This window comes from Coturnix japonica, chromosome 3, assembly GCF_054131305.1.
Source record: "Coturnix japonica strain WE chromosome 3, WE-NBRP24, whole genome shotgun sequence".
Lineage (NCBI taxonomy): Eukaryota > Metazoa > Chordata > Aves > Galliformes > Phasianidae > Coturnix > Coturnix japonica.
In genome coordinates, this window is record NC_140665.1 from 25,765,276 (window position 1) to 25,784,880 (window position 19,605).

Below are 19,605 nucleotides of genomic sequence, written 5' to 3' on the forward strand. Positions count from 1 at the left end.
CCAATCATCTCCTCAGCTTAGCATATATCCTAAGGTTTGATATATCTATTAACTGCCCATCATGCAGCTGGTCTCTGGTTGATGAGATTCCCCCTATCTTGGCATTTGGAGGCAGACAACTGAGCTATCACAGCCTCAGATAAATACTAAAGTGGAGATTTCAATCCTGCTCCTGATAGCAAAGACAATCCAGGAATATAGAACATATTTTCAGTACAGAACACACAGAGAATTACATTTTCAACAGTGTGTTATATTTGAAAATTGCATATATTTCATTATCTCTTCCTCGTTCACCCCCCTCTCTTACCCAGAAATAACAGTAAATTACTCTTGTATTGTGACTAAAACTCTTGAAAGGGAAAAAGAGGAGCAACAGGAATGTTCTCCAATTTGTTGTTAACTACTGATTACTGTAGTGGAGGTACACAACTACTTTTAAGAACGCGGTTTTCCTCATTATTATAGTGTTATTCATTTACTGATGGAGAGCTATATGAAAATAGTATTGCAATATGTTTAATCCTTAAGGAAAAAGTTTGAATTTCAAAAGATTGTACACTTATCTCTCCATCTTGAAAGTCTGAGCTTAAATGTCATTGGGAAAAGATGTAGCCTAGCTATTGAATGGTCTACCTGCTGTATAAGAATTCATTGTGAAGAGAAATGCTGTGGAAAGTGACGACTAACTCTCTTGGCTTTGCAGTTAGTAAAAATCAGTATCTGCCTTAAAGTATAATAGGGCCTAAGTGAAAACTTTGCTATTATCAGAGGAGGAGTGGCCAGCAGGGATAGGGATGTGATTGTCCCTCTTTACTCTACCCTTATGAGACCCAATCTGGAACACTGCATGCTCCCAGTACAGGAAGGATGTGGAGCTGTTGGAGAGGAACCATAGGAAGGCCATGAGGATGATCAGAGGGCTGGAGCACCTCTCCTATGAAGACAGTTTGAAGGAGCTGAGCTTACTCAGCCTGGAGAAGAATGCAAGGAGACAAGGGGATTATAAAAAGGGGGAAATAAACTTTTTACTTGAGTATAGTGATAGGACAGGGGAGATGGTTTTAAGCTCAAGGAGGAAAGGTTTAGATTGGATGTCATGAGGAAGATCTTTACTTAGTAGTGAGGTACTGGAACAGGCTGCTCAGAGAGGTTATGGGTTCTCTGTCCCTGGAAGCGTTCAAGACCAGGTTGCCCTGGGCAACCTAATCTAGTATCAGATCTAGAGGTTGGTGGCCTTGCCTATGGTAGGGAGATTGGAACTTGCTGATCCTTGGGGTCTCTTCCGACCCAAGCCACTTTATAATTCTATGATTTGCTTCTCTCTGGAGAGAATCTTAGTGCCACCAAGGGTCTGTGGTGAGTTGAGAATGAGCAAGACCTGAGCATGCAAGGAAAAAATCCAGTTCTAAAATTATGGTGTCAAAAAATGGGGGCCAATTTCTGTGCTGGTGTGCTTCTATGCTTCAATTCCAGAAATCAGCAAGTATGCACTCACTTTAAGAAAATAATAAACTTCATTTCAAGACCTACCGAGAAAAATCCTAAAGATGTTTTGAGGTGAGCTCATAAGCCTTTTCCTGCCCTCATTCAGTTAAATTGGGTGTAGTGATTTGCTTAGATATTTTTCCTTTGTTTTGTGACTCAATTCACTAGATGTTCTGAGATATTTTTTTTTTTTGTCAAATGTAATTAGTTCATAGGCTATGTGTCTCAGTTAAAATACATTATTCTTGACCTTAGAGCCCTTCTGTCTCAGAGTGTAAAAGAATATATATGTATAGCTCTACAATGTTTTTCAGATTAATTCTTGGAGCACCTGTGCTGCTCCTTTGCATTATTTGTGCCTTGTGGAATAAGAATGTGGCCAGTTAAGTCGTAGTTTATTACAGTAACATGGAAAATGTGAAAGTAATCAGGGAACAGTGGTTGTTTGTATTTCAGACTGTTTCAGAGACTAAATTCTGCTCATCATTTTTGCATTCTCCCTTACCATAGTCCATCCACTGAGATGCTGATTTCTTGAGGAGGATTTTCTTGGACTGAAATCTAAAAAGTGATCTAAAGCAGTAATACTAGCATATACTAGTATAATGAAGGCTAGTTATTTTCTCAGAAAGACATTATCAGCTGTGTATTTCAAATTCAGGATTGGTCCAATAGCTGGGATATACTGCCATAGCTAAATTGTCAATGAAGTTACACTTCATAGTACTAGCTGAAGATCTGGCCCATTGTATTCAGTGCTACTGAAAGGTGTCTCATCAACAGCACAGGCTTTTGAAACTTGTTCAGGCCAAAACTAGTCATAAAAAAGAGAAGTGTAAGTTGTCTTGTAATGATCTAAAAATCCATTTCAAACTTGACTCAGAAGGATCTGTAAAGATCTTTGTGCTTATTTGGCCTTTCAGAAAAACTTTGTATATTTCCCCTCATTATAAATAACTTTTGCTTTGATGCAGTCTTAATTCCTATGGAACATAGATGCATGTGGGTCTGCAAATAGGTGAGATGTCTGAAAGGGACTCATCCTTTTGCAGTGAACTCAAGAGAAAAACTCTGTACCAACCAAATTCAGTATAAGAGATGATAACAACGCTGATGAAGGTGATTATCAATAGTATATACTACTAGAAAAATTGTGCATAAGATTACTTGAAGACATCTACAGAGAAAGGATGGATGCTCATGAAATCTCATGACCTAATCATTTCATTTAAGAGTATGTGAGATGCATGTTAGTTGCTGGTTAGTGAAGTTCCAAGTATAGTTTTGTTAGAGGTGGTCCAAAGCATTCAAACTGAAGTCTGTACACAGTTGTTATTTCCACTTGCACACAATTAATAACTCCTGGCAGCACAGAGCAGATGCTGTGCTAGTGGTTTGGTGAACTAAGTAGAATGACAGTTTGATAAAGCAGAAACGAATTCTAATTTGATTCTAATGAATTAGAATCTACTAGGACCCCAGATGCATTATTTTCATTTTTTTAATCTGTTGATAAATGAATTCTTAAAATAGACCCTCACAAATATGAGAGAAATCCAACACTCAGACACCAATTCCAAAAGTCCAGCCTTTCTCTGTATCAAGTACTTGAGAATGGTAAACGGTATTATTAACTAGAGTTAATCTGTAGGTTGTAACCCTGTCCTACTGTGACATATCTTTAAAATAACTAAATTAATAACTAAATTCCTTATTTCCTCTCTTCATCTACAGACAGAAGTAAATTTTGTATATTACAGTTGACTAGGTAGGGGTACAGGCTACAGCTGAAGTAAGATGGATTATAAGACACTGCAAATACTGATCATAAAAACAGTTGTTCATTTGAAATAACCAACTATTTATCTGGGCATAATTCTTTGAAGTCTTCCTTTCAGAATAGCTTTTTGTTTTGAAGCAAATAAATTTGCATGTACTCAAAATTTGGTGCAACATATTTAAATAATTCAGTTCAAGTATCATTGAATATTCTTTTTCTACACTTCCTCAAATGAGTGCTCATTCAAATCAGATATTATGAAAACCCAGTGACTAATCCTAAATTCAGGTGTACTACCACTCAGGCTAGGAAGATTGCTAGTTGATCATGCTAAGATGCTCCCTTATCCATTATTGGATCTGAAAAAGAGGAGGATTAAGAATTATCTGACTTCTCAGTTAATGTGCAAATCATCTAAAAGCTCAGCTTAGAAAGGTCTTAGAAAGCAGAACAGCACTAAAATAATAATGTCCTAAGAATTTTTTAATAATATAAGTGTGCCATATCACATTTTTAGAGGGAAAATAGAGTTCTGTGAGTTATATCTCAGATAGTCTTGTATCCCTCTCTTCCTCTTTTTTAATTACGTGTGAACTATAGATAACTATAGCTGTTCTTAATGCTTGTTTTTTTAAATTGCAATTGGGAGTTGTCACTTGGGACAAACTCATGCCATTGAGATTTACTAAAAATTATGTTTCCTTCAAGTGAAAATAGAAAAGATGTTGGTAACTATCTTTGGAAACAAGTTTTACTATTAATATATATACATTTAACTAAACACAAGGAAAGGGGAAATGTGTCTCAGGAAATACAATTGTGTCTAATGATCTTTGTAGGTTTTTTTCTGTGAGTATTGTTTCTAGTATCTTTCTCTGCTGTTGGCTATGGTGATAAAAACCTTCATTGCAAATATTCAAATACTGATTTTCTTTATTTTCAAGGCTCAGGAGAATCTGGGAACCTGAATGCGTCCCTTAATGATCCATCTTTGCATTTTTTGGCTAGTTCTGCTGTTTGCTATAGCAATATTTGTTTTATCATTTCTATCATTCCACTATGTATACTTGCCTTTCAAAATCAGTAAAAAGTATTTAAAAAGAGAAGAGAAAATGCTAGTATTTCAAAACCCTATTATAATGCATTTTCAAATATGTCAGACACATCTTTGTTAAAATTAAACCAAGGATTGGTTTTGAGCGAATAGCCCTATATCCTTACAGATGCTGTGGATGGATGCATCTAAGCTGCTTATTATATTGATGGGTTTTGCTGCTCTGCAGCAAATGAAAACAGGCAGCTGCTTCCTCCATCAAAGCAAAAAGCAGCCTGAGTTTTTATTAAACGAGTGTTCATTTCTTCTATTGCCAAAATTCTTACACAAAACAAAAGAGCAGTTTTCGCACATTATTGCTTAACTAGACATGAACAACTGACAGCAAGTGATAAGCCTGTCTGCTTTTCACAACTGGTAATCATTTTTGGAATAGATGTTTTAATATAGTTGAATGTAAAATTTTGTAATTTACATCTACAATAGTACCTAAATTTATAGATCCAGGGTTGTTTTTTTATTTTTTTTTATTTTTTGCAGGGGAATGAAGGCTATAATCACAAAAGGGTTGTTCCAGTGTTGTTTAATTTTTAATAACTATTTGAAAACTAGGCAAAAAAAAAAACAAAACACACACACACACAACACAATCAAATTCATTCATTTGAAAAAAAAAGGATGTTAAAGACAATCATACAAGTAGATTTGTACAGCTTGCCAATTTTTCTTACAGAAGAGGTATGTGTACATTTACAGCCTTGACTTCTTACTGTATTTCCACATCAGTTCCACCGAGCCTCTTAAGTTTCGCACTCTAAAAGAAATTTGCAGATTGCAAACCATCATGTTTCCCTCCTAGTCATGAATAATAATGAGAATGAAAGTGAGAGATACAGTGCTGAGGCCATTTTGCCTGGGCTGAAGATCTCAGCCTGTGCTTATACATATTTTCCAATGATCTGAATATCATAAATTCTGTTTTAGATTGAAAGGGAGACATGAGTTTCTATAAAATGCATGTGCGTAGAAAAAAAAAATGGTGATACATATTTCCCTTTTTATCTTCTATTTCTTCTAGTGTTCTTGTACCTATTCAAACTCACTTATAGCAATCCTGCTGTGGAAAAGTAAGCTAGCCATTCTCCCTGTCAAAAATTGTTCCTCTTCACATGTGTTAGTGTCAGGCGCAGTAAGGCTAAGGTGTTAGGCGGTACTACTAAGGCTGTTAAGTACTTTTATTTACGCTGTATGTGATTGTCACCAAAGTTGTTCATTTTTAAATGCACTTAAGATTAATTTCAGTATTCAGCGTCTCAGATTAGACAATTGGACTTTCAAATCCAGTTAGCTCTTACATTAATACTTGAAGTGGCCAAGTGTCCAGAAGGGCACAGTATTCTCTAGTTCCTCTTGAAAATCTGCTCCCAGACTGAATTTTGACCTCTGTTGGAGAATAGTTTTACAATTATGTGCTCACTATGTGCAACCAATTTAGTGAGACTGACCCTTCTTTTATCTGCTTGTGCTGTAGATGGGTATAAATGTAAACTTGAGAATACAGTTTTGAAAATTGGATTTCTCTGTACTGCAGACTCAACAAGAAGGGTGGGTTTTTTTAGTGTTTTTTACTACTTTTCCTCACATCAATTCTTTTTATTTCTTCATTTGTCTAGAGTGACTGAACAGTTGTCATCATAATAGTATGAAAGCCATTTTCTATGCCAGGTTTTCACTTTTCTGTACATGCATTTTAAGGCAGATAAAAACTTGAACATTTTTAGTAATAGTGCCTTGCTATGTGTGTTTGGGGTTTTTTAAAACTAAATGCACCCTGGGTTACATGGATTTATGATATCCTTTCATTTGTGTCAGATTTTATGTACTACATGAGTGAAAATAAATCCTGCTTGTCTATGCTGAGCAACATTTTTGATAGTTGTTTTTTTTTGTTTTTTTTTTTTAATTGGTTAGGTATTTGATGTATGGAATTTGACAAAAGTCGAGAGCTGGAAGTGTTTTTGAGAACTATTCATGCAATGTAAATAAATACAGCAATGCAGTTAATTACAAGCTTTTTACTCAAGCAGTTACCCAATTAGGACAATCATGCTGTGTATTACTAGCAAGGTATATTTGTGAGACTCATGCTATGCTGCCACTATTTCTTAGTCTTAATGGTACTATCCACAACTTCATAGTTTTCCTTTCACTTGAAAGTGAATTCTTGTGCTTCATCAATACAACAGTTCTTATTATTGTTTAGGGCCTTGTTTTGATTTTTTCTCCAAATTGTTGGGCTGTAGAACCTTGATTTCTACTTGTTCTCTCATTTTTCTAAGACCTCCAGCAGATATACTGTGCTTCTGGCTGTGCTCAGTGGCGCTGATGCACAAAAAACTAACCAGAAGGAAATCGTCAAACTTACCTTCCCTCGTGACCAAAATATAAGATTTCATATACTGAAATTTAAGTGATAACTGTGTTACAGTAGTAGTTTCTGCCCTCTACCAACAATATATCTTTCATGCAGTCAGTAAACCTTAGTTGCTCAATAGAACTGCTGCAATAATGTTTGAGACATTATTAATCTCTGTGCCTATATTGCTTTTTTTTTTTTTCCTCCTAATTTGATGACTATTAGAGCAGGTATGCTGATTTCATGTAGCCCACAGTTAGGACATATGAGAAAGATGTATTTGAGTATATTAAACTGGGAAGATGGTTGACTTTATAAATGTAAACTGCCTTTGCATTCAATGGTTAATATTTACTGGTAACTTCAAGTCAATATTGATGATGACACACAGCTTAATAATGCAAGTAAAAAATCAACATTGATAAAATAATGTTTTTAGTTCAGACATCTTTACGTGTGGCTGTGTGAAGTGCTAGGAAAAAGTGACAAAGAAAACTTGCCATTTGGCTTGGCTTGGAAAGAAACTTGTTAATCTCCTAGTACAAGTGAGGCATTTGAAGGACAGCTATATACCTTCTACTCAGAGCTTCAAGGGATGGTTCACCTGTCACCTCCAGTTGTGCCTTTGTTTGCTGTGTATAGCAGTGGCAGACAGTAGAGCAGAGTTGCACTAATCTCGTGCTATGCCAATTGAAGTAATCAGCAGCTACTCTGACTTCTTTGTACCTATGAAGCAGTGCAGAGAACTAACACCTCTGAAATCAAATGTCTTCTTTAAAAAGGCAATGTCTTCAAATTCCCAGCACTCCATCATTGCTGAACATTATCTGATAGTATGCCTTACTTTAAGAACTTTACATCAGATCTCAATATTTGCTATGCAAATTTATGGTGGCGTTCTGTAAAATTTGTGTTAAAGCTGCTGTGGAGAAGCAGTGATTTATTTATTTTTTAATATTGGATAGTTTATTTTTAGAACTGAATTTTCTCTAATCTCCCAGAGAATTCAGCATTTTTAAATGGAAGTAGGTTGTAATAAAACAGGAAAATAAACAGATTTTTTGTTACTTTGGAGAAGCGATGCTCCACCTGATGGTTACACAAAGCATTTTCATAGGGAAGTATGTGTGTACATGTGTCCACATGAGCTAAAGTTTGGTTTGAAGAACAGGTTAAAAGAAACCTGGTTTAATGTATTCACAGCACTAATGTTTTTTTTTCTCTGTGGGAAAAGTTTGGGTGTGGTTTTTTGTTTTGTTTTGTTTTTTGTTAAATCATACCTTAAGGATTTTGGATGAGTCAGGCGTTATTCTTGACCTTCCCAGAATTTCATTCAGTGTATTTAAGTAACTTAATATGTCAATGTCTCTTGGTGTGGTTCCTAACCTGAAGAATTTGAACAATAGAAATTCACAATGTCATCAAATTCCTGTGTGGTAAGATCCGTTCTTGTGGTGAGACAATATAATGTGGTGATAAGTGGTGTAGAAATGCATTTTGTATGTGTCTGTGTATATAACATTTCATCATCTGGCATGATACTATTTAGCGCTATTGTCTTTCTAGCATTATCACTACAGTGTTGTCACAAAGCTGTCTGGAAGTGTAGACTTCATGGGCTTTATGGCACATGTACAAATGGGACGGTAAACACTTTGTGGAGTTTTCAGGGTGAAAAATATCTTCAAAAATGCCAGCAAATAGTGTGAAACATTTATTTTTGCTAAATGAAACTCTTGGTTTTACTCTGTTTCCTTTTACAGTGAGATCTGTAGCCCTGCTGTCTAGGTCTTTTAGTATATTTATAGCCTTTTAGATTCAAATGCCATTTGGGGGTCTTTTGATATTCTTTTGCCTATACAAGTGTAAATAATTGACCATTGTGTGTAAGTAATTGCACACACAAATAGGTAACCATCCAATGTTATGTATTTATAATCAAATTCACAATTCAAATTGACAACAATTTTATTTTGGATATCAAATAATTAATGTATATTATTATTAATACATGTATTATATTAAAATTTCACAGGAAACTTAATTCAGACATGCATATCTGTATGCATTTGCAGGAAACAAATTATGCTTTTAAAACTTTGCAGTAGCTTTTAACTCAGGAATAGCTGCATTTCTGAATTACAGCTGAGCATTTCTAACAGAAGTAGAACTATCTTATACTTCAAAATGTAGGTCATTGTATTGGTAAATGTAGGTCAGAGTGAAGGGGAAGAAGGCAGCATGCAAACTCCTCCACATGCATCTTTAAGCTTATCCTTGTTTTGAAGGCAAAGAGGCTTACCTACCTGTTCAAGCACGAGAAGCTTTTCCTTTTACTAAAATTAACACAGGTATTCTTGCTTTTGGCATCTTGGCTTAGCTGGAAGTGCTACATGCTTCCACACTTGAGACCTGTGCTTGTGAAAGAACTTCTGACTGCCTCTTCTTTAGCTGCCAGCTGAGGTGATACCTTCTTTCCTGTGGAGTGGGGAAGAGCCATGTATGTTACCAGCTTTAAGAAGAGCATTGTCTTTCCAAAGGTGCTTTCCCCTTCTCTCAGCACAGAGCTATCTGATATTCCTGCAGTTTCAGCCAGTATCAACATTGTAATGGTAGCAGGGGAAAGAACAGTGACCCCTCATAAAAGATTCAGTGACACCATTTAAAGTGCCCTTTCAATAATAACCATAGAAAAGTGAGAAACATTTGACTGAGTGCACTGAAAAGTCTGATGTTGAAGTATTTTGCTGCATTTGACAAGTATTTTGATAAATCCACTCAGGCTAAAAGTTTGCTATTAAAGAGTTTATTTTTCTTTATTTTATTTTATTGTGTGTTTGTGTGTGTAATCTGAGATATGTAGCATTATAAATGGTATTAAATTAGCCATGTCTTCACTAAATATTTAAAAAAAAACCACCACTTTTATTGCTTGAGTGTACGCCAGTCATTGCAAGCTGAAACATTCTTTATGTTGTACACTAAAATATTTAAACAGTTATTATATTTATTGCAAAATCTGTCACTTTAGCATATTGCAATGCTCAAAAGCATTGAATTGCTCAAAAGGGAGATGGAAAATCCTGTGCAATTCTTAGTGTATATTTCACCAAAGAATGGGTAATCGTGTGTGAATATTTTATTTTAACCCTTAGCAGTCCTAACAAAATAGCACATTGCTTTAATACCTAATCAGCCCTAACCAGTAAGAAGCAGGACAAATAACAACAGTGCTTTAGTGTTTTTGTCATACATATAAATTGTCGGTCTGGTTTATTTTTTTGGCTTTATGTTTTGTTTTTTCTAACCTGTAAGATTGTTGTCATACAAAAGTCATATACAAAGTTTTGGCCAAATTCTGTCTAATCGTTTGCTTGACTTGCATGCAGACAAAACCTTTATGAATCTTAATCATTTTTCACTGTGAATAAGGGTAGGTCAGAATATTTATTGGGCGGACCAGAAGAATTATATATTTGAGTCAAGCTGTAAGTGATTTAAAAGGAGGACAATTTTTCTCCCAAACTTCTGCTTCCATTAAATATGCTGTGATGTTTTAAAGTCTTTGGAGAAGAAACAATTACAAAAAATAGCCTAAAGATAGTAAGCTACATGGAATTCAATTTGCCTGCCTGGAACCATCTAAAGGATGCTCCCAAATGTCTGCTTTTAAGTATACTGAAACCACTGAAGTGTCTACAGTTTATAATACTAAGTCAGGCTTCTGTCATAATAATTTGTAATGCTATGTGTGGTGGGGGGAAGCTAACCCTAGTTTTGACCTGTGGATAGACGTGAAGCATGTTTTCTCATTGCTAAGCAACGACAGATGGAAAACACATACAACTGTAATTTGGCTGCATTTGCCTTTGATTCATCCTCCCTTAAATTTGGGAGCCTATCTCAAGTGCCTGAATGCAAGCCTCTTTTCCCTAGGCTCCTCCAGCAATACAGACAGATGCCTGCAGGAGAGCATCCGGCCTGCAGGAGTGTATTCCCCACTCCATGGGCTCCTGTGTTTCAGTTAGATTGTTCCAGTTAGGTGGGAAACTAGCCGCAAGTGAAGGCAAGTTTCTTGAGTGTTGTTGAGGGGGTAAGTTTGCACAGGTGCTGGAAGTGACCACTGCCAAGTCCTGTGCTGGAAACTTACAAAGTCACAAACAAGATGAAGTGGGTGAAAAAATCGGGATTGCTCCTGGTTGCTTTCCTATGGAAACTGGAGGGTCTCAAATGGAAATGGCAGGGAGGAAAGTGCAAAACAAGAGGGAGGAGATGTCTATTTATACAGTGCAGTAAAACTGTGTTGCTTTCTGCCATGGGCCTTTGTAACCAAAGAATATTTGTGTAAGTCCAAAGGACAACCAGAAAAAATCTTTTGGGGGCTATGAAACAGAACTTAGGAGTTGTGACTCAAAAGATTTCCAAGGAGGAGAGGAGAGGTGATGAGGAATTGTGTTGTGTTCTTGTATTAGTCACGTGATCATCCTTAGCATGTTCCCTAGGGTCAGACTGGTGCTAACAGTGGCTAAGAGCCCTTCCTGAGGAAAGAAGCAAAACAAAAAGGAACTGGGCAGAAGTGATACAACTAGAGAGGGTAACTAACCATAGAGGCTCCTATCTTCTATAAGAGACGGGCTACAAGGCAAGATGGACCTGGAATCTGGACTGATAATGGCAGTTTGATGTTCATGTGAATGACCAAATGTCAGAATTCTTTTTAATTACAGTGTACGTAACTTTTAAAGTCTTGACTGTAGTACATATTCATATGCTTGTATATTTGTGGGTGGGAGTATATTTGTATAAAGTAAATTTCTCTTTCTCTTAGGATGAAGTATACGAAATCTTCAGCTCGAGTGCTTAGAACCAGAAATGTGCCTTTAAAAATTACATTTGTTTTCTTCTATGGTACTGTGGCAAGTTTGAGAAATGAAACAATTGGTGGAGATCTGCAAATGATGGTACATTCAAAGATTACTTTAGACAAAGAAAGATCTATTCTAAGAATGTGAATGTCTTTTGTTTTATAGGTCTCTGGCCATCTGAAGAAGTACTGGCTTACTACTGCCTAAAGCACAGGGAAACATTCAGGTACAGATCTGAACATAAAAAGATATTTTCCAATCTGTTAGTTTTATTGTATTGGCATGGTAAAGATTGCTATGATTTAAGTCTTCAGATTAAATTTAAAATGTTCAAGGTGAAAGCATGTTGCTCTTAACAAAGAATTCTGAGCTGCCTTTGGGTACTAATATTGCACAGCAAGCTTTCTGCTATATGTCAAAGACTTTTGATTTCCACTCAAGGCGTTTTATTTCACTTTGATTTTTGGGAAACAAAAGTGAAGCTCCAATCGATCAGTACTGATTGTGAAGGTCAGGAAAAATAAAAGACATTCTTTAAACCACCATCTGTTGCAAAAGCAAGCAACATATAACCTGATAAAGTACATAATAATTCCTGCATATAGTGATGGAAGAATTTGCGTCTCTATTTAAGTTTTATGAAATATTTTTGAGACATCCTGCAGTTTTGAATGTTCAATTTTTGTTTATTTTTCATATTTTCTAAACTTGTGGAAGACAGGTATCAAACACCCAGTAGTAATGCTGAAAGGTAAAACTGTCCTGCATCCACCTCTGCCCCCTTGAGTATACAGAGCTTTGCACTTGGAAATTCTTATGGTTTCATTGTGTAGGAGAATGAATGAGGTATAACAATACTGCATTTGCAGGCCTAAGTTGTGTTCTGAGGAAGGCTATGAGGGTAATTCCGAGCAAAGCAGCTTGGTGTATGCAAAATCCCACTCTCTGTGTATGCTTGTTTTGGGGAAATTAGAGAAGACCAGGCTGTCCAGTCTATGAATCCTTGCCCTTTACACCAAACCTTTGTTTGCTGCCTCCACTCTGAAGTCAGTTGTCATTGAATTATAGGATCTTTTCTGTTGGAAGGGACCCTTTAAAGGCCATCTAGTCCAACTCCACTGCAATGAACAGGGACACTTATGGTTGCAGCAAGCAGGTTGTTTAAAGTTGGCAGCGTGACCTAGAGTGTCTCATCAAAGATGGGGCATCCACCACCTCTCTGTGCAGCCTGTTCCAGTGCTTCACTCACCCTGATTGTAAAGAACTTCTTCATTATAACCAGTCTAAATCTTCCCTCGTTTGAAACCATTTCCCCTTGTCCTATCGCAGGGGACAATATCTGGCTCTAAATCTTGCCCTGGTTTATACAGCCTCATTTTTCCTCCAGCAGCCACCTCAATGAAGCCCACCCCACCAGAGGAGGCAGCTAAGGAACATATTTGCTTCACTTCCGCTGCTGCTGTGCTATCCTTCTAGAACTTCACCATCCCAGCACACATAGCAGCTTGTACATTCTGTTGTCAGAGACTGTTTGCAGTAAAATTCACAGTGCTAGTCACTGAAGTGTGTTTTCCTGCCTTGGGTAACCAAACCTGCAGTGAGCAGTCAGACTTCCATAGACGTAGTCACAGTTTCAATTCCTGAGTTATTGGTGTTCTGCCCCATGAACAGCACAACCAGAGCAGAGTTTCTTATTTTAATTCTCATTTATAAATGTCTGTAAAAAACTGCTAATATGAGAACTTTGCACTTGAGTGGTTTATATGTGTAAACATTTTTGTCTGTATTACGTACATGCAAATTTGGTCCAGAATTCACCAAATCCCACACTGGATGCTTTCTTTGTTTATTTTGATAAATGAAACAAGTGCCTTGTAAATATTGCAACATATAACTTTATGTGTATATAGAGAGATATATGTTATATGTGTGAATACAGATATAACATATATAATCAAAATTTGTGTGAGGAAAAACATAATTATTCTATCTAAACCACAAACTGGAATTTCCCCACAATCTCTTCTTTTAATTCTCACTGGGTTTAGGTACAGCTTGTTCCTTCAGACTGTGCCCATCTTTATTCTCATTTCCATTAAATAAGACAAACAGACATTTTGCAAAGAAAATCTGCAGTCTCAGTAAAATAAATCTATACTACCCAGATGGTGAATGTTAAGTGTGTTGTCATACAGCGTAGTCCAGTGGCCTCATTGAACAAAATATCAGTGCCTATAATCTGGTATCGAGGTCACATCTGAGATGTTCAACTTGCAGTGAGTGGGAAAACGGTATATAGAAATAGATTTTAAATCATGGGTGTTTGAGAGAAGGAGCACCAAAAAGTCTGCCAAGCTGAAATTCCATTTTCTGCCTGTCAAAACTATTTCCGTGGGAACGCTTCTGGCAGCTGTAGCAGTTGCCATAGATTTAGCTGTGAAGCCGTTGTGTTCCCAAACCGAAGCCCTAACCGCTGCCTCACTCGGTTTCGGCGCTTGCTCAGCATCCCTTCCACCCCTCCCTCCTCCCTCTCCCCTCCTCCCTCTCAGGGCGGGCGGGGGCTGTGGAGAACATTCTTTATGACTCCCCATGCAAGCCCCCAGCCAGCACACTCTGTGCACCAAATTATTTTTCACTCTCACATCTTAATAACTGCCTGCTATGGTCTGAGCTAAAAGCAACCTTTTAAGACCATATATTCAACCCTTTGCTTGGGCTCGGCTCGGACTCTTGACACTAACTTCGTTTGGTTTTCTGTGGCTTAACTGTTTGCAGTTCCTTCCTTGTTCCTCACAGTATTGTTTGTAGGTCACTTGTGGTTTTAAGTGCTAATTGAAGGATCAGATTTCTTCACGGGTAATTGTTTTGTGGTATAAACGTGTTTTAAAACTTCTCTGTTTTTAATATCAAAAGGCTTTTGAGCATAACTATCTAGAGCAATATATAAATAATATTAATTTCTCCATTTACTTCTCTAACTGTTTTTGCAAGAATGAATGTGGATTAACATTGTTATCCTTTCCTAACAATTATCTTTCGCTACTCTAGCTAGTTTAGTTCTAAAAGACAGAGCCATTGACAAGGGAAAAAAGGGAACCTTCTCAGATTTTTCAGCTCAGCGGTGGTAATGTTGCACTGAACACTAATGAGGGAACCCCCACTGGTTTGCCTGCTTTGTGACTTTTCTATTTCATAATTATTTTTAAAACGCAAAACGACATGAGGTAGCCCAGTCATGTCTCTACAACTTCCTGGTAGCTCCGTTCTTACTGCAGATGGCAATTTGTTCTTGTAACATATATGTCTCTCTGACCATTTTCATCTAATTTGTATGGGTTCTACCATTTCCTTTCTCTCTTTCAGGGACCTTGCTGTGTGTGAGCTAGGGGGTGGCATGACATGCTTGGCTGGGCTCATGGTAGGTCTTTTCTCAATTCCAATCCCATTCAGAGGAAGAAACAAAAGGAAAAATGTTCCAGTGCCTCCAACTGCTGGGTCAGAGAACTGTCAACAGCCTCAGCTGCGGTCAAGCTGCAGAGTCTTGAGAGACCTTCTAGATTGACTTGCTTTCGTATCATATTGATTTTATGGTTGCCTCGATGAGCAGAAACATTTTACCTCCGTGTAGTCAATATCTCTTGTTGTGACATTCCAGGCCACGTATGGTCTGTCTTTCATTGCCATAGCTGAAGCTTTTTTTTTTTGCTTTTTTTTTTTTTTTTTTTTGCTTCTTTTTTTTTTTTTTTCAGATTATAGTCCCATTTGCTAAGATACAGGAATAGCCTGGCGAATCACAGTTGGAGCACCATGATATAGCTGCTAATGTTTTGCCTGCATTATTACACCAACAAACATGATCCAGAGCTCTCAGTAATTAGATTCTTTTGAATTAGATTGGCCATTCAGGAGAGTCGTTCACCATTCTCTGGGTTCTGAGTCATGTATTCAGGAGATATTATGTAGCAGTGCAGTGCATTAGACAAGTTTTTATGTCTCTACAAATAAAAGCATATTGTTACACTGATTGGCATTTGACAAACCTGTCGCTCTTATACAATGTGTCGAGGTTACAGCCCAATGTGCGAGCATGTCAAAGCTCACAAAAAAATTACCCTTACAAAGCCATCTGCCTGCAATGCAAAGTTATATGAAGGGCATCAGGCAGTCAGACAGAAGCAAGCTGAAAGGCAGAGTGACAGCCTTGTATGATGGCTCTACTAGATAAACAGAAGCCCGCAAATGAAAGCCTCTCAGAATACCATCATCCGCTGTCACAATGCAATTACGGAACAGAATGATAGCAAGATAGAGGCTCCCGCAAATGGAATGATAAAAGTATTGACTGATTTGATTGAATGATTAAAATAATGCAGACATAAAATGAAAAAAGATTGAAGATTGTTACAGAGAAATAGGTGAGGAAGCATGATACTGAAGGCTTGTCACTCCTGTCTTCACTTCCACACAGACAAGCATATTTGCTCATTGTTTGCTGTGCTCTTTTTTTCAGGTTGCTATTTCTGCAGATGTCAAAGAAGTTCTGTTAACTGATGGAAATGAAAAGGCCATCAAAAGTATCCTTATTCAGATAGAAAACTGGTTTGTTGTGCTCGTTCGTTTTTACTGGCTGAGTAACAATCGATATAAAGACAGACAGTGAGGGGTATATTAAGAAAAAGTCTCCACATAAGTAATTAAAAAAACAGATGGAGAATATCTTGAGCAGAGCTGCAGCTTCCCCCATAATAAATCTGACATTTTCTTGGTTAATTAAAGATGTACATGTTGGTATACATCACGTATAGTAGTAAATATTTGTCTTATGGTTGAGTGCTGGAGGATTCTGTGTGTGTAAGCTGCAGTTACAGGAGGTATAGCAGTGAATCAAATCATTAGCTCTCCTTCATGTATTCATTTTGCAAGAGAAACTAGGTTTATGGGTGAGGTTTCATGTTTTTCTTCTTTTTTTAAATTATATTCCTTTTCTTTTTTTCTTTTCATATATTAACCTCTTAAAAATGAATCATTTTTATATATTGCCATAGTGTATTTTGAAATGCATACTTTCATTTTCGGTATAAGCTAAAACTGCCTACCAATTGCCCATTTAGTGTGCCTAAACAATTATCAATTTATCACACTGTCCCTTGACATAAGATTACAAAACTCCTCTGTCCCATGTAGAAAGTATTTTGGCATATGGCTTATATTATTATATTAGAATAAATTGCTATTATGCCCTTCTAATGTGAGCACATAGTTCAGAAAATTGAACTGTACTTTGGCTAAGCGAGAGAATGAGTGAATGTAATTTGTGGCTACATTAAATATCAGCACAGAACAAGAACAGATATATATAGTGAATACTAATAGCCCTTAGAAATTGAGAGGAAAAAATGGAAGATATCTATTTGCTTTTTTCCTTGGTAATCTTTCTATTTGCATGTTAAGGCAGACCAGTTTTTCAGGTTCTGGCCCCTGCATCATAAGAATTGTTTAGATTTGAGTTTTGTGTGTGTTTGAAAGCCAACATGATGAGTTTTTAATGAAAAAAAAAATTAGTTAAACTATGCTGTGGATTAGGAAAATAGCAATTGCTTATGACTGTTAAATCAGATGTAACAGTGCAATAATGTTGGCTACTACAGCCAAAAGCACTCGAAGGTAACTCAGACAAGTGTAATTGCTTACACTTGCACAATTCCATGGAAATCAAGTGCCAATTCTATCTTTTAATACTTGAAGGAAACCTGATAAAAGTCTCCTTTTTCTTTAAAATTCAAGTTCTCTGTTGTGCTTAAAGGATTCTTATTTTGCTAAAATATAGCTAATAATAGCCTTGAGCTGAGGGGGAAGTACTCACAATTCTGTGCATTTTATACAGCATCTCCTCTCCCAGTCCTTCTTATATGTCATTATGAAAATAAAAAATGTAGGAGACAAAAAGTGTTTCTAAACTAGCCTAAGAAAACAAACAGATGTCTTCTGAAAGCAGAGTTATTTAACAAAAGGTCATTTTACCCACAGGAAGCTTCAGGTGAGCTCAGTAATCATCAAGTCAGCAAATAGCTTGTATAGCAGATTCCACAAACATACCTGAACTTTTTTGGAAATTTAGAAGTCTTCCTTAGCAAGGAAAATGGATGCGTGCTAGAAATATTCAGTAAGTCTCTGGAATTAAGGAAGTTAAAGCACTTTATTTTCTGAAAGAGATACACTAATATAATCCAATCAGCACATCATTGTTTTTTTACAATACGTTGACAAAATATCTTTTATATCTGGAAGTCTTGCGAGAAGTCTTCATCGGCATTCACTCAGTGAATCCCTTTCAGAGGTGTGATTGGTGGAAGGCTCTAACAGGAATTTATTTTTCTTTTTTTAACATTTGGTGCTCTGAAGGCTCGGCATTCAAAATGCTTTTATTGTGTTGGATTCTACAATGGGCTTAATATTAGCAGGGTGCCAAAGTGCAGCAGACTAAGAACTTTACAGTGTAGGGAGAAAGTATTCTTAAAAGCACACAGAATAAAATATATGTTGTGCTCTATGTGTTTTATAGACTTCAATAGTAATTTTATGATCTATTTTATGGTAATTCTCTTTTGCCTTCTTTTGTGTAGTGATTAGCTAGAACAGAAGTTCAGGCTAAATTTCGATCTGTTTCAGCTGCACCAGACTCACGGAAATCAGTATGAATTTTTATTGGAATTGGAATTAGTGCCTGGCTTCAAGTGTCACAGCCTACGGATGATATATATTCTGCTGATTTTTTCTATGGTTGTTGTCTTTTTTAAATTGTTTAGCATACCAAATTAAATTAATGTGGGATAAAATACTGTTTTCTTGTCTAGATTCTGCTCTTCAGGAGCAGTTAATGCCTAGTATTATGCTTTTTGTGTAGGTATTATACATTAAAATAATCTCGTTTAAAAATTACTGTTTACATCTTCCCTTTAAATTTCTTAGGAAGCTTAAATTACATGCCAGTCATACTATAATATCCAAAAATTACTTTCCAAAAAGTAAAAGTGGTTGTCAACAAAAAAGAAAAAAATCATTGTCAGAAGCCAGGAAATCACCAAGCAAGCCTGCTAATTATTCTTAATGGGCAAGATGAGCACATTAAGAAACAAATGAATACATCAGTGAAATGTAATTGAAAATCGACCTGGCAATAGTGCATTGCTTCTGAGAATCTGCCTTTGTATTATCATCATCATCATCATAATTATTGTTGTTTTTGTTGTTGTTATCGCTATTCAGTGAGCGTAAGTAATAGCCGTGCTTTGTGAAGTCTCAAGCTTTTGAGGATCTGATTTTTCTTTTAGTTTTTGACATTTTTCACATTATTCTCCATTTCATACTGGCATATGAGGTGTTCATGTGCATGTTATGAATACACATCTGTATTAGGATACGTTATTGAAATATTACAAGCTGATACAATTGATGAATGTGTTGATTTCATATCTTTGTGATTTTAACTGCTACACTGTAAAGTATGCTGCTATATTTTATATTAATCAATGGTCTTATGAACAAGGTTTATGGAATTTTTTAGTGGATATTATAATTTTAGTTACTAAGCTATTGAAAAGATTTCATTCTAACTCATCCCTTTTCCTTTTCATTGGCACATTTTAATTGTTTAGCAGGTCATTCTCACTGCCAAATCAGTGAAATAAAGATGGATGTTCTCACATTTTCATCTTCATTCAAAACTTCAGTGTTGATTTTATCTAAGTTCTTTCATGGTGATTTAAATGAAGACAGTATTAAGAAAAAAGGAAAAATGTGGATGTTTACATCAAATATTGAAGATTTACCAAGCCAATTATCAAATTCATTCCTCTTGGAAATTTTGGGTGATATTCATCCAGTTACAAAATTTTCAATTTAAGTCATTTCTATGACAGATTTCTGCAGAACACTGAAAGAAAGCATCTCTATGCTCATCATCACAGCCATGTCTGAAGGTACCATTCATGTTTGTAAAAAA

At 36.3% G+C, this 19,605-nt stretch overlaps 1 protein-coding gene across 2 annotated transcripts in view; it reads left to right on the forward strand.

The window, feature by feature from the left end:
* CAMKMT (calmodulin-lysine N-methyltransferase) overlaps positions 1 to 19,605 on the forward strand; it is a 175,571-nt gene that overhangs the window by 121,411 nt on the left and 34,555 nt on the right. For both annotated transcript variants that reach the window (XM_015857439.2, XM_015857440.3), the window contains exons 4-6: positions 11,769 to 11,829; positions 14,967 to 15,021; positions 16,114 to 16,177. In XM_015857439.2, the coding sequence (XP_015712925.1) occupies positions 11,769 to 11,829; positions 14,967 to 15,021; positions 16,114 to 16,177 (180 nt within the window). The remainder of the gene's footprint in view (positions 1 to 11,768; positions 11,830 to 14,966; positions 15,022 to 16,113; positions 16,178 to 19,605) is intronic.